This window comes from Lipotes vexillifer, unplaced genomic scaffold (genome assembly GCF_000442215.2).
Source record: "Lipotes vexillifer unplaced genomic scaffold, Lipotes_vexillifer_v1.1 scaffold986, whole genome shotgun sequence".
Classification (NCBI taxonomy): Eukaryota; Metazoa; Chordata; class Mammalia; order Artiodactyla; family Lipotidae; genus Lipotes; species Lipotes vexillifer.
Window position 1 is genome coordinate 172,672 of NW_006784900.1, and position 15,193 is coordinate 187,864.

The 15,193-nt window shown below is 41.8% G+C and overlaps 1 protein-coding gene across 1 annotated transcript in view; it reads right to left on the reverse strand.

Moving 5' to 3' along the window:
- Positions 1-11,942, reverse strand: part of JHY (junctional cadherin complex regulator) — a 63,523-nt gene extending 51,581 nt beyond the window's left edge. Inside the window, exon 1 of the mRNA XM_007457039.1 lies at positions 11,632-11,942. Within this exon, the coding sequence (XP_007457101.1) occupies positions 11,632-11,942 (311 nt within the window). The remainder of the gene's footprint in view (positions 1-11,631) is intronic.
- Positions 11,943-15,193: the final 3,251 nt, after the last annotated feature.

Sequence of the window (15,193 nt, forward strand, 5' to 3'; positions counted from 1 at the left end):
TAGATGGGGAAGAAAAGATGAAAGTACATCTTCAAGTAAATAAAGATATAAAGATTTTTTGAAATGAAGACACATGCCATTTCCCGTATCTATGATATATTGAAAGGAAAAAGTGAGTCTAACTCTCCTCGTTCATTCATTCACTTGATTCGACAGAATTTAACTTTCCTCATGCATTTGCTCGTTCACTGATTCTATATTTATTGAGCACATACTAAGTTAGGGGGATACAGTGGTGAGCCCACAGCCTAGTGGGGGATACAGACCAGGAAATGAGCTATTTGTGATTAGAGTGATGAGTGTCCATCAGGGCTCAGGAGGGACATCCAATCCCATCTTGGGGGAAAGGGCAGCTTTCTGAAGGAAGTGATGGCTTAGCTGAGACCGAAGGCTAAGAAGGGCAGGAAGTGTAAGCCAGGCTGAGGAAGCAACACGTAAAAAGGAATGGAGGGGAGAGAGAACGTGGGGCTTTCAAAGAACAAATTCTATGTGGATAAAAGGGAAGGCGGGAGGATTAGAACTCAGGGTTAAGCAGAGGTGAAATCTTGAAGGGCTTTGTAAACTCTGTGAAGGGTTTGGCTTAACTACATTAACTTGAGAGTTTGGATTTATTTAATTAAGTAAAAATCATTTAATTAGAGAGCAAAGATGTTATAGTAAGACAAATACTTTTGGATAGGCAAAGTGATAAGTTTTTGGAAAGGATTATGTACAGAGGCCATATGGTTTTTGGGGGCAAAGTTTTAGAACAGGTAGCCCTGTCCTCTGCACTATTTAGAGCAGGGGTTGGCAACCTTTAAAAGTAACACACGTTATTGGAGCCCACTGTCTTGCTGCTTTTCTGGGTGGGTTATAGAGTGCTGGCTTTGGGAAGATAGCACATAGCACACACTACTTACTACGTGCTGATCTAGGGAAAGCTTACACTGAATCTCTAGTTTTCTCCTTATGGCAACCCTATGGGGAGGTGCTATTATTATGCCCATTTAATAGATGAAGAAACAGGCTTCTGTCACTTTTCCAAGGTCACAGAGCTAATACGTGGTGGAGCCAGGACACAGACCCTGGCAGTTGGCCCTGGGATCTGGCTCCTGTCCAGTGACTCGCCCTGTATCACACAGCCAATCCCAGAGGTGGTGGTGAAGCAGGTGTTGTTGCAGGGCCTGCCTTAGGGGAGTTAGTGAATCGGTCGGTCAGTCAGTTGGCCAGTCAACAAATATGTACTGAGTGGCTCCCCAAGTACTAGGCACTGGAGGTGAGTGGTGAGTGAAACAGAAACAGGCGGATGGAACTGGCTGCTGAGTGAGGAAGACAGGCAGACGGATCTTATGCACCAACAGTACAGAAGTACAGAATGTTATGGGCGTTTAAACTAGGAGGACAGACCTTGTTTATCAATGAAAATACGTTGACCTCTTATTTCCAGATCCAATTGCTAGATGATTTCTCAAAGTCCATTCCAACTCTCTTGTTCTGTGATCCTATGATGAACTCACAAGAGTCAATAAGCGAGGAATGCCCACTCTTTTTAACAAATAGGTAGTCTTTGATGATTGAAGGAAATGGAGTCTCTGACTTCCACCTCTGCAGTTATACTAAGAAAACTGGCACTCAGACTGGTCACCAGACTTAACTAGCATTAGTTGATGATGGCATGATGTCCACAGTCAGGGCTATAGACACCCCTCAGTCTCATGGAATAAATGATATGGAATATTTTGGTTCTGAGAAATGGTACCGTAGAAAGTCAAAGGACGAGGGTCCTACAATCAGACTGCCTGCGCTCAATTCCTGGTGCCACCAGTTACTGTGGGAGTGTGGGCAAGTTATTGTACTCCTCTGTGCTTCAGCTCCTCATCAATAAAATGAGGATAATAATAGTACCTAACTAAAAAAATATAATAGTGCCTACCTCATAGTCGTTGAGAGTATTAAGCACATTTTTATACGTATATATGCTTAGAACTATGTTCTTGGCATGGAGTAAGGAAGGTCCCAGGAAGGGCTGGTTATAAAAGCACATGCCAACGAGCTCCATCACTGGTCTTTGCTTGCTGTGTGTTGTGTTCTGTCACCATGACACAACACTGGTGTGTACTATGCTTCCTCCTGATGGATCTCAAGGGATTCTTCTCTCCCTAGGGCTTAAGTTATTTCCAGGACACAAAGTTGTCTCGTGATGCACTAAGTGGGACCTTAGTGGACTGAAAGAATGAACACTTATCTTTAAAAATCCTTTTTTTTTTTTTTTTTTTACCACGACCTAGGCAGCATGGAGAATCTGTTTGAACTGTAATTTAGGAAATGGGATTAAGAAATGTCAGTGTTTCCACATGATGAGATATTTTAAGAACTGCTGAAAGATGATGAGGAAGATAAAACTGGGAGAATTCAATTACTTTAGACCTTCAGAAAAAGCTGTAATTTCTAGCCTCAACAAATTGCCATTCTTAGCTGCCCACGGAAGCAATCTCACATGCCCTGGAAAAGACTGATATTTTAAGTGAAACCTAGAAAATACAGAAGGGTTTGAAACAAACCAGACATAATGAGTTGCTCTGGCTGCAAAAGACGTTTTTGAACCAATCGTTTGAAGAGACACTCTAATAATGTGTATTTACAAGATGAGAATCGGAAAATGTGGCTCTTCTAAGAGCTTTAATGACACTGTACAGTGTACACCTGCAATGATTATCTTAAAACATCCCCCTTTCTTCCCTTTTTGATGGAAACCATGTGTTGAGACAAATGGCAGCTTATGTTTTGCAAACTATCGAGCATGGAAAGCTGTAAAACTTCACAGAAACGAATCTAATGGTTGAAATAGAACATGATACTAAAGAACCCCATTGTTCTGAGCTTGTGTGCGGAGAAACTCAATTGTGTTGTGTGGTCCAGGTCAACACACTGGAACAAAGTGTGAAGTGCTCCTTCATCAGTAATCTTGTGCACACAAAACACACACCTCATTTCCTCCCCATTTGATAGGAAGGTTACACAGACAATGAGTACACAATGCTTTTGTTGCTGTTCAGACAACAGATGCCAGGTCTGCCCTTCAGATGCCCAGATTAGAAATGGATGCAGAGAGGAAGGGGAGGGTGGTCTCATATGCATATGCCATCCTATCTGCTGGCTCTAATGGACCATATTTGAGCATGACTGTGACAACTTCAGCCCAAATCAAATCAAATCTCCATTTGACGAAGAGCCTCATATTCAGTTTAGTATTCAATCAAAAAATTACTAAGATTAGGGCATGTTTCTAGTACAATGAACATCCTTTGCACTCACAGTAAAATATTCAATAACTGGCCATTTTGCCTGTCGAGGAGGTGAATAAAAGCATTGCTATTAATCATTTAGCAGTTATTTATTTGCCACTTTAAGTAGGCAGTTAAATTGAAACTGCACATGTTATTATTGATTTAGGTTTAATTTAATCCTTTTAAAAAGAACAATTATTCCCAATTTATAGGCCATTAAATCTTTTATGCATATGAAGAGCAAATTCAATTTCTGTTTAAGTGTAAAGTGTTTTTTGTGTTTTTTTTTTTTTAAGTGTAAAGTTTTTAATGCTTCTTTAAGGAGCTATAAAACTGACAATTGTTTCCAAGGACTTCTGAGTTCTGTGCTCATCTTAATCTTTTTATCAACAGCTTTTAAGTAAATAAAATGAAATAAATCCAAAGGATTAAAAAATCACTTTTGCAAGTATGAAATAAAATGGTTCCACAAGTATACTGAAATGCTTTGGGGAGGCTATTTATAGCCCAGAAAATTTCATTTAATGCAGGCATTTATTCTGCTAAAAATATTAAACATCTTAATAGAAGAAAGGTAGTTTAATGAACCGAAGGCCAAAGACTGTCTTTAGAAACACACTCAAGTGAAGGGACTGGATTGTTATCTGGTGAATTTTATTTACTGCAATTATAGAGTTTAGATAATTCCAACTAAAGTCCCTTTTTTTTTCTTTTTGACAACAGGTTTATGGCTGCAAAATAACCAGATATTTGCCCCAAGTTCTTATTAGTACCAGTCTTGATTCAAGGACAATCTGAGTGTTAAATGAAAATAAATTATCTTAAGGGGGCGTGTTAGTAATTGCAATGTAAAATTCTAGTACCTTGTTTCTAATTAAGATTATCTTATGTGAAACAAAGGCTGCATCTTCACAAGGGAAATGCTGTATGACACAGAACCTATTCAGAAACATAATTCCTCTCGTTCAGTGAGAGTTTACAGTGCTCAAGCCAGACATTTTCTGTGGAGGGCTTGAATATTCTTTTCATTCTCCAGAAACAATGGCTAAAAGCCAGGGACCCAGATTTACAACATTTCCAGGTGCATACACTTTCTTTGGATAGAGTCTCTTGTATTTTAAATGCCAGATATTTACAGCAACAGAATTTCCAGGTAGCTGTGACTTCATGGGAAAAAGCACTAGACAGGTCTTGACACCTGGGTCCTGGTCCAGATTTTGCCACTGAGCAGCTGTGTGAACTTGGGTGAATTTGTTATCCACTCCAGGCCTCAGGTTTCTCCTTTTACAATAAGGAATAGACTGACCTTTTAGAGTCCTAACAGCTCTCAGAATTCACCAATTTTTAAACTGAATTGGGCCTATCATGCGAAACTCAGCAATGTACATAAGTGTTGGGAAAAAAAACATTTATTTTAAATTCAATCCATTAAAAAATTATAGTAACCAAAGATTTCTACATTTCCACATTTGTCAGGGAGTAGAAACAGATGAATAATCCTAATCCTCTTGATAAACTTGCAGGATTGCAGGTGATGTAAATTTAAATTATACTTTGTAAGGTTTCAAACTCACTATTTATTTACTTATTTTAACACAGTAATGCATCCCCATTTGGAAATAAGTTAGAAAGGAACTCGTGGTCATCTCCGAGGGCAATAAAATCCCAGGAGTCACAGTGGCTTTAGCATTTCTGGTGGGGACTGTGCCTCTGATAGACACAATTCATGCCCAGGCACACGCCTTACTCCCTCCTCTGCTTGTCTGTCACGATGGCACCGTGCCTGCTCTGAGGAGTGCATCAGGGTTTGACTGCTGCATAGTTTGTGAGCAAGTGAGCATAAAACAGCAATGATGGGACTTCCCTGGTGGCGCGGTGGTTAAGAATCCGCCTGCCAATGCAGGGGACAAGGGTTTGAGCCCTGGTCTGGGAAGGTCCCACATGCCGTGGAGCAACTAAGCCTGTGCACCACAACTACTGAGCCTGTGCTCTAGAGCCCGTGAGCCACAACTACTGAAGCCTGTGTGCCACAACTACTGAGCCTGCGCACCTAGAGCCCATGCCACAGCTACTGAGCCCACGTGCCACAACTACTGAGCCTGTGTGCCACAACTACTGAAGCCACCGCAGTGAGAAGCCTGAGCACGGCAATGAAGAGTAGCCCCCGCTCGCCACAACTAGAGAAAGCCCATGTGCAGCAATGAAGACCCAATGCAGCCAAATATAAATAAATAAATAAATTTATATTAAAAAAAAACAGCAATGATAATGCCTACGACAAGTCACCTCTCTGCTATGACTATACCCATGTGATCAGAAATAACCAAAACGCTAGTAGCTGTCCCCAAATACTGTGTGAAACCCCTAGAATTCGGTATATAGTAGAATGTGTTTGAAAGAGTTTGGCCAGTCAATGGCCTGAAATTGAAAATCTACCTAATCAAGACAGTATAAATCAACATGGATGAATGCTGCTAGAAACTAACAGGAATGAGAGTTGACTCCTGGAAGCTCTCAGAATGTTCTTGGTTATACTGGAATATTAGATCTAGCCTCAAGTGTCACATTTACTCTCCCAACCAGAGCAAAAAAAACAAAAAACAAAAAAAAACTCCACAACAACACTTATGAGAGGAAGTAATCTCCCCTCAGCTTAAGTATATCCAATGTGTCCTACAAAACAGTCGGGGAAATGAAAATACTGAGTTTTAGTTTTTAGTAAGTCTCCCTTTACCCACTTTCTGTTTTGCTTATCCCATACTGCTACTGAAGTCCTAGAAATCATCATTCAATATTTCATTTGATTCTTGTATTATTAAGCGGAAACAACATACAGTGGTCCCTTGGTATCTGCGAGCGATTGGGTCCAGGACACGCAGGGGATACCAAATTCCACAGATGCTCAAGTCCCAGAGCCGGCCCTCTGTATCCACGGTTCCACACCCGCTAATTCAACCAATTGTGGATTTTGTACTACTGCAGTACTGTTTTTTGAAAAACATCCTTATATGAGTGAACCCGCTCAGTTCAAATTCATTTTGTTCAAGAGTCAACTATATATGAAAGTGTTTGAGAGGAAAAATTATATACCACCATAAAAATGAAGATTATTATTCCTGAGTCCTTTTCTTACCTTCAGACAATTCTGAAATTCAGTTCAACTAAGAATACCTTACTGTGCCTATCTCCCACCCAGTAATTTCTGGTACATGGTGGTTTATGAGACAGAACGTGGAATCTCTTGTGAAGGCTACACTTCCCAGGTGATGAGAGAGATCTCAGTGAATGAAAACATTCCGTTTCCCAGGAGAGCTGCTGAGGAGTATAGGCTCTATGACCTTACCGCCCAAAGTAAAATGCCATTAATATTTATAGTATTCTGAGGGCACAGGATCCTTTATAAATCTGTATTACTTTACTAAAATTTATAATTTTACATGCATATTTAATCTGGCCTCAGTTTAGTCCATACTGAAGTTGTTACACCTTTAATTTTTGCTAGAGAGCAAAACTGAATCCTTTATCAGATCAGCCCTTGATCACCTATCTATAGATACTTATAATTAGAGGCTCAGACTTTGATGTTAAAAGAGAGTTCATTCAGTTAAATTTCTGGCTCTGCCACTTAGTAGCTACGTACACCTACACAACTTTCAGAGCCTTGGTTCCTTATCTGCAAAATGGGGATAATAATGCCGATATCTAAGAGCCTCTTGTAAGGATAAATGAGATAATATATATCAAGCAAATAGTCCTACAAATGGTAGCTAATCATATTGAAGTATTTTTGTAAATAAGACCTTATCAAACACATATACTAGTTACTGTACTGCTGCTTTCTGATTTTTTTTTTTTTTAACATATGAGGTTTCAGAAGGCCCCAGAGCTGAAGAGGTTATCTCTAATGCTCTAGGAATTACATTGATCTCTTTCTTCTGAGTGCCGAGTGTCATGGGGCTAGTTCTGGAGTGGGGTTTAAGGATTATCATATGAAGATCCTCTTTCCACTCTTGATTCATTCACTGCAGTCAATGCTGCTCCAATTTCCATTAAGTAAAAGGTTTTCTCTAATCCATATACATCGAACTGTGGCTTGACTTTGCTGAGGAACAAGGGAGTGATTGCTTTGAGGAGCTTCTAGTAACATCAAAACACAAGAGTAGGGCTCAAGTGATTTTGTCAGGCAGCTTTTAAAACGGTTGCCCGTAAAAGCAAGAAGAAAGATCTTCCGTTTTAAGGCAAGGCCTTGACTAATTACTTTGAACTACAATTCCCAGAATGCCATCTACCTGACAGAAATGAAAGTCTTCTTGAATTTCATACCGAGAGCCTGAGATCAATTTGTCTATTTCATGGCTAGTAAACTACTCAGATCCAAGTAACAATACACCTAAGAAAGGTTTCCAAGACTAAAGTGAGGCAGAGAAAAGGGGCCAGTAACAAAACACTCACCTGAAGGATATTTTTGAGGCATTACTTGGCTAAATGCTTCAGTTCAGCTTTCCTTTGTAGAACAGAACTGGTCCTGTAAATGTTCAATGTATGAAGCGCTGTACAGCCAAACAATTACTAGGGCTGTAACCCATTCTAACCCTGGGGATTACAGTCTATCGTTAAGGATTTCCAAGGCAAATCCGTCCAAGGAAAATACCATTATTTAAGGATCTCTGAATCAGAAGACCAAAGCCCTAATGATGCTTTTGACTTTGTAAGTATGGTTTTTTATTTTGAAATATATTGAGTGGTATTTACATTGTCCTTGGGTAAAAAGCAAGGTTAAAGTCAGGTCTCTGAGCCCCACTCAAAGAGGAAAAACTCGACATTGGGGAAATGAGGTCACATAATGGATCCTTGCCTTGGTTGCTTCATCGTAAAAGTACAGACAAGAATACCTATCCACCACAAAAGATATTTCTTTTCCGATGCCCCTCCCACCCCCGTAGTAAATAAAAGTACCATTTATTACCTAGGAGACTATGACTCTCCTAGATTAGAGTTACAATACAAACATGGTTTAAAGGTCCCCAGCCTTTTTGGCACCAGGGACCGGTTTCGTGGAAGACAATTTTTCAATGGACGGGGGTGGGGGTTGGGGAGGGTGTGTGGTTCAGTCGGTAATGCGAGTCATGGGGAGCGATGGGGGGCAGCAGATGAAGCTTCATTCACTGGCGCCGCTCACCTCCTGCTGTGCGGCCTGGGGGCTGGGGACCCCTGGTTTAAAGCATAGAGTCAGACTGCAGGAGTTTTCTGTTCCACCACCCACCCGGTGGAATAAATGGGTATAACATAACTGATTTCTTTAAGCCTCATTTGCAGTCTTCAAGATGGGAGCATTATACTGTCCACCTGTTGAGGCTGCCATAAGGATTAAATGAGATGATACATGTAAAGCGTTTGGCACAGGGATGGGCTCGGGACAAGCATTCTACAAATGCTATTGTTGTTAGAACCTTAAAGTAATCTGTGCCTTTTCTTGTTCCTTCCAACCCCAGTTCTAAACTGTCACCAAGTCCTATCAATTCTTTATAAACATAAAGAATTACCTATGAAGTAATTCATAAATTACCTGTGAAGTAAATGAATAAAAGATTGCTACGAAGGACATACACTCATATGAGAGTATATGTGGGTTGGGACTTCCCTGGCAGTCGAGTGATTAAGACTCTGTGCTTCCACTGCAGGGGGTGAGGATTTGATCCCTGATCAGGGAACTGAGATCCCCCATAACGTGTGGCGCAGCCAAAAAAAAAAAAAAAAAAAGAGAGTATGTATTGGTTATATCTGAGAGGAAGACAGGGACGGATTTGAGAAGGGGAACCAGGAAACTAGCATTTTATGTTTTAAAAAATATATATCTGAAACAAACATGGTAATAAGGGTGAGATGGTATGTTTCTCTGTACTTTTCTGTAGGTTAGAATTTTTTCTTGATTAAAAAACTCAGGGAATTTCCTGGCGGTCCAGTGCTTAGGACTTGGCGCTTTCATGCTTTCACTGCTGTGGCTCGGGTTCGATCCCTGGTCGGGGAACTAAGAGCCTGCAAGCCGCACGGCGCAGCCAAAATACATAAATAAAAAAGTATTTTAAAAAACACCTCAACATCAATAACAAAGCACTCTGATGTTGGGTGACTTTATCTCTGCCAGCTTCATCTTCCTAATCTGTAAAATGGGAATAGCAGCACTTTCTTGCAGGATTACAATGAAGAATTGAGTGAAATTCTTCAAAAGAGATGGCCTTTCAAAAGAGACACCGTTACTGTTATTGTTGTCATTGTAATTATTGCCATCTGGTAGTGTCTCTGTCCACTGTGTTTTTACCCTCTAATTCGTAATGCACCAGCTTGCAGAATAATCTTCCTTGAACACCGCTTCATCTCACTGCCCTCCCCAGGCTGGTTAAAGCCTTCCTAAGCCCCTCTTTTGCCCCCCAGCTCTATGGCTGCACCTCAGTTATAGCATCACTTGTACAGTGGACATATGAAGAGCGCGTTCGTTAAGTCCAATTTGTTCTTAAGTCCAACAAAGTTAGCCTAGGTGCCCAACTAACACAATCGGCCGTAGAGTACTGTACTGTAATAGGGTTATAACACATTCGCATCCTTGAAAGTTTGCACCTTGGAGGTTCGTATGTAGGGGATTTACTGTACTGTACTGTGAGATCCCCTAAGAAGCAAATGAGCTCGATTCAACTTGACATTTCCAGTGAAAGAGAGAAAGAGGGAAAAACGAAAGGAAGAAAAAGACTCAGGGCTGGGCTCTCATTCTGGCTCCCGCACAAGTCTTTGCTGTGACTGCATTCTTGGGACATGTCATTTGAGTTCTGTGTTCCACGTCCTACCCGCGGCGTGGGCTGGGGGCAGTCCACGACAGTCCCCGTCAGCAGGCCCCTCCTCTGTCTACTTTCCCTCAACTCAGAACAAATCCTCTGCCATCAAGTGGGGCTCAATGTGCCACACACATTCATTCTAATTCTATTCTTTTTTTCCCAAATCTTACCTAGTCTCCAAAACCCTGCCTGCCCAAGTTCTAGGCCTTCCAATAAACTTTCCTCAATTTACTTTAACCCTAATTAAAAAAACATCTAACACATATAGAACTTATAGTCACTGTTCAAAGCACTTTTTATATATGTATACATAGACTTATTTTAGCCTCACTGTAAGTCTGTGCGGTAACTATTATTACTATCCCATTTTTACTGAGGAGGAACTGAGGCACAGAGAGTTTAATCGGGCTTGGCCAAGGTCACACAGCTAGTCAGTGGCACAGTTTTAACCCACATGGTCCGCTTCAGATGCTGTGTACTTTACCACCATCCCAAGACCCCTGTCTAATCAATAGCTTTTAACTTCAGTACTCTAGCATGTCATTTATATTTTCATTAAAACTGAGTAATATTGTACTCATTTAAATCCTCTTAGATGTTTTGGTGGCTTCTAGCCTAAAGTTAATACCCCATAAGTACTGATTATTAGAAATTAAATCTTTATGTGATTATTGAAGCCCGGGAAGGTAGACCTCTCCTAGCTCAGGTAGGCTTCTATCCCCAGAACGTACTGTACTGACAGTGATGGCAATCCTGTGAGAGAAGCAGGCTGTCTCATTTGACAGATGAGAAAGACTGAAGGGACTTGTTTCAAATTATACACTAAACGGCAGTGCCTGGACCAGCTCAAGACCACCTGCCTCCAAGTCATGGCATTTTGCTAGACCAGGCTTTCGGGGATTTCTCCAAGGTGGGGTCACAGCAGTGGAGACACTTGGAATATGGACAGGAAATAAGGAGCATAAGAAGGGCAAGCGCCCTTATTATTAATAACTATTCTCGTCTTATGCGTTTTTTAAAAAAATAGAAATGAATGTGACAAAAATCTTGGCTGCAAGCTGTCCTTAGCTGCTTGGAGACCTGTCTCACACACACTACAAAGGTGCTCATTACAACAGCCTGTCCAGAAACAGACTCACAGACTTAAAAAATAAACTTATGGTTATCAAAGGGGAAAGGCTGGGGAGAGGGAGAAATTAGGAGATTGGGATTAACATGTACACACTACTGTATATAAAACATAATCAACAAGGACCTACTGTACAGGGAACACTACTCAATATTCTGTAATAATGTATATGAGAAAAGAATCTGAAAAAGAACAGATATATGTATATGTATAACTGAATCACTTTGTTGTACACCTGAAACTAACACAACATTGTAAGTCAACTATACTCCAATACAAAATAAAAATAACAAAAAACAAAAAAACGAAAACCAAGAGCCTGTCCTCACTTTCACTTGGGACAGTACCAGTAATTATATAACAGTGCATTTTGGAACCCACTGTTTTCTTACACAAGCCAATTCCTTACCTGTTATTCGCACCAGCATCTTGGATATGGAGGTTTCTCTGAGCTGCTTTTCTGCTTGCTTCCTCTTCTGTCTCACTCAAGTTCTCCCCTAAGCTGTCAGGCTCCATGTCGTTGTCCTGAATTTGGTCTTCAAATTTAGACTGGGACTTGATCTCTTGAGTGAGGCTTTCTGAATCAGATTCCAAGGAGTCTTTTGAAATCAAATGTAAGTCTTCTTTCTTAAAAGGTGGCTCTGTGGACTGGACCTTTAAGTTGGTGTGATGAACAGGAGACTGAATAGAGAGCTTGGGAATTAATTTACGATGAATCATCTTGAGAAGATACAAAAATGAACAGGGATACTCTTGTGGATGGCAGCAGCTGAATGTTTAAAGAGGTGGTTTGCAAAAGAATTTGCCTAAAAAAAATTATATTTATGTTACTCTGTGACTACTGAAATCTCTTTAATTCCAATGTTAATCAAAAAATTAAATAAGAGAAACTTGTTATTACCTGCAGGCTTTTGTATGCCCCGTTTTGTGTGTGTGAGAAAGGTCTATTGGAAAAACTATTATGCTTTTCTCTCTACAGAAACACATCTGATGTAGAGCTCATAAACAGTCTGAGTAATCAAATGCAGCTTTATTGAGGAAATTAAGTGACTGGATTCCTTTTTTGAGCTTCCAAGGGCCTGTTACAGATAAGCCCGGACAAAGAGAAATGGCTAATTAGGGACAGGACTTCAATGCCTTATTTCCAAGACCCAGGGCACTGATACAAATATGCCATGTACAGTGGTATTTATGGACAGAGTACAACAGGTTCAGGGTCTGCCTTTTGGAAAATAAAGGAGGGGGAGAGGAGTAGAGTATGGTTTCCACAGCCGGAACTGTAAGACTGATGGAAGCTCTTTTGCTCCTAAACCTATATTGGCTGACTCTATCATTTGGAAGATTTTTTGATATCCAGATTGCTGTTAGGTAGGAATGTGTAATTTAGGTGGACATTAGATGGAGATCAACCTCAGCTCAGAGGAAAAAAAAAAAACCCAAAAAACCCATGATAATGATTAAAACTGTTCAACAAAAGATTTGGTGGCCTTGTGAATTCTGCCATTCAGTGATTCATAGCAGAGGCTGGGTGTCCACCTACCTGAATGGAATGCTGTTCTGGGGACTGCTGGGTGGGTGACAGATTGGCCTGAATAACAGCTCGGGTCCCTTGTAACTAGCTTAAGAGTACGATTCCAAGTGCGCCCTCCCTGTCTCAAAGGGCTGTCATAAAGACCCACGAGATGGTTTACGGAAAGGATGCTTTGAGTTCAGATAGGATTGAAAGGAAATGATGTTTTTGGATGTGCTTCCTTTCATCTCTACTTGGCATTTCTATTTGCTCTGTCTTCCATCTCACTGCCTTTACGCTGTTTTTTGTGGTTGTTGTTTTTGTAGGTCAGGTAACAGAAACAACCTTTCTCATCAGAGATTACTGTAAAATTTGTCTTAACGGCTTGCTCTTGTTCTTTGGGCAAATCCTCTCTTTAATTAAATAACACGACCTTCTTCCTAGTCCCAGTTGACCTTGTTGCTAATGTTTCCAAGGAACATCCTCAACTCCTCGGAGGAAAGCACGCTAACAAACAAAACAGACCAAAGGTAACATTCATACTTAAATACATCTGATATTTCAATATCTATGGTTTTATTTTTAATTCAAAGTTCCCCTGTTGGTAGACTAACATATTATTGTCAACCTGCACAGACCAGTTTGCTGTATTAATTCTCTTATTTTAAAAATACAAATTTCATTCTACCGTATTATTTTAATTTTGATAAGCAGTTTTGATAAACTGTTGCTTTTAGGATATTTTTAGAAAGTGTCAAATCCCTCAAATACTAACACATTTTAACTGAAACAGTTTGTAATAAACACCAGTCTTACTTGAAGAGTTCAAGTCACTGTACTTGGGATCTTAAAGAAAACTTAAAATAATCATTATATTTCAATTTGGAATTGCGCCTTCATGAAATAATTCAGTCCCTTCAATTTCTCTTTTAAATACATGGACTAGGATTTCTTGGAGTTAATCAATTAAAAATGTCCATAGAAGAAGATATAATTTTTGTCATTAATGAAGTTTGGGAGATTATGAGGAGAGCAAAGGCAGATACCATCCAAGTTGGGTCGTCTGTGGAAGGCATGATTTTATAAAAGCATGGGATTAAAGTAGGAAAAGCTGATAGCTGAAATAAATTAAAAGTGGGCCTTTTAAATGTAGTGAATGTGGCTGCCTAGTGGCACAAAGTTTCTCACTGAAATTTCTGACCAAGAGGGGCTGACACATCTCCTAAATAAACAAGACAGACAGAGATAAACCTGTGGCACTAAGAAACGGCTAATTCCCTAGGGGTCCCTTCAAGACCTTGGGCCTAGCCCATTAGTACTGGGAGAAACACATTTCCTTCTGTAGGTGAAAAGGAGCCCTGCTTTAAGGACTCACCTACCAAGATGACTGGTAGAGGAAAAGGTGCCCTGTTTTGGAACAAGCCCGAAGCTGCCCAAAGGGGAGTTGGGTTTATTTTCTCCACCCCCCCTTTTCTCCGATGGACAACACTGGGCAACCAGGAGCATTTTAAGGCCCAGGAAGTGATGGGTCCGGTGGGTCTGATGCCCTGGACCTGTCTAATCAACCCACGCTAGGGCTGTTCTGGGAGTCTGGGCGTCAGTCTTTCCAGATCCCGGCCACCTGGGCCCTGTCCCTGCCTCGGCCACCGTCTGCCCTTCCCGCCTGGGTCCCAAGTGCTCCCCGGCGCGGGCTCCTTTGAGTTCTCCCCGTCCAGATCCAGTTTCCTCGAGAGGTTTCCTGCCGTCCCCACTCCCAGTCCCACCCCTCCCAATCCCCTCCTCTGGCGCACCGCCCACCCCGCCTGTCACCTGCCCGGCGCTCCTAGCTGCCGCGACCCCGGCGGGCCCTCATCCTCAGCGCCTCCGCAGCCCGGCTGCCCGGCGCCTCCCAGTCCCGCCCCGCGTCGCCCGGCGCTGCCCTGGAGACCGGGGCCAACAGGGCCCACCCCGCGCGACTCGGCCAGCACGGCCGTGGGTGGGGCCGCACCTGGGGGCGGGGCCGGTGCGGTCCAGGCTCCAGCATCCCGATCACTCGGTGCCCTGTCTTGTCCTGGTGGAGAGGGTGGGAACGGTTGTGATGAGGATGGCCAGGGGAGAGCTCCCAGGACCCCGGGAGCCCTCGAAGAAGCCGCTCGCAGGTCACACTGGCTTTTCCAAAGTTGTCATGCAAGGAAAGACAGGGCACCGAGTGGGAGGAGATATTTGCAACACATACTGCTAGGAAACGTGAAGAAGGAGTTAAGAAGGCGCAGATGACTTGAACAGGAATGTCCCAAAAGAAACCCAGTGGCCAATAAGTGTCTGTTGTTGATTGAAAAGGTGCTTAATTCGTTAATAAGCAGAAGCGGATAAATTAAGACCACCGTGGATATAGCTCCATACTCACAAGTTGGGCGTTAAAATATCTGACAGGGCCCAGGGTTGGAGAGGAGGGAGAGCAAAGACCCCCCCCCCCCCCCCC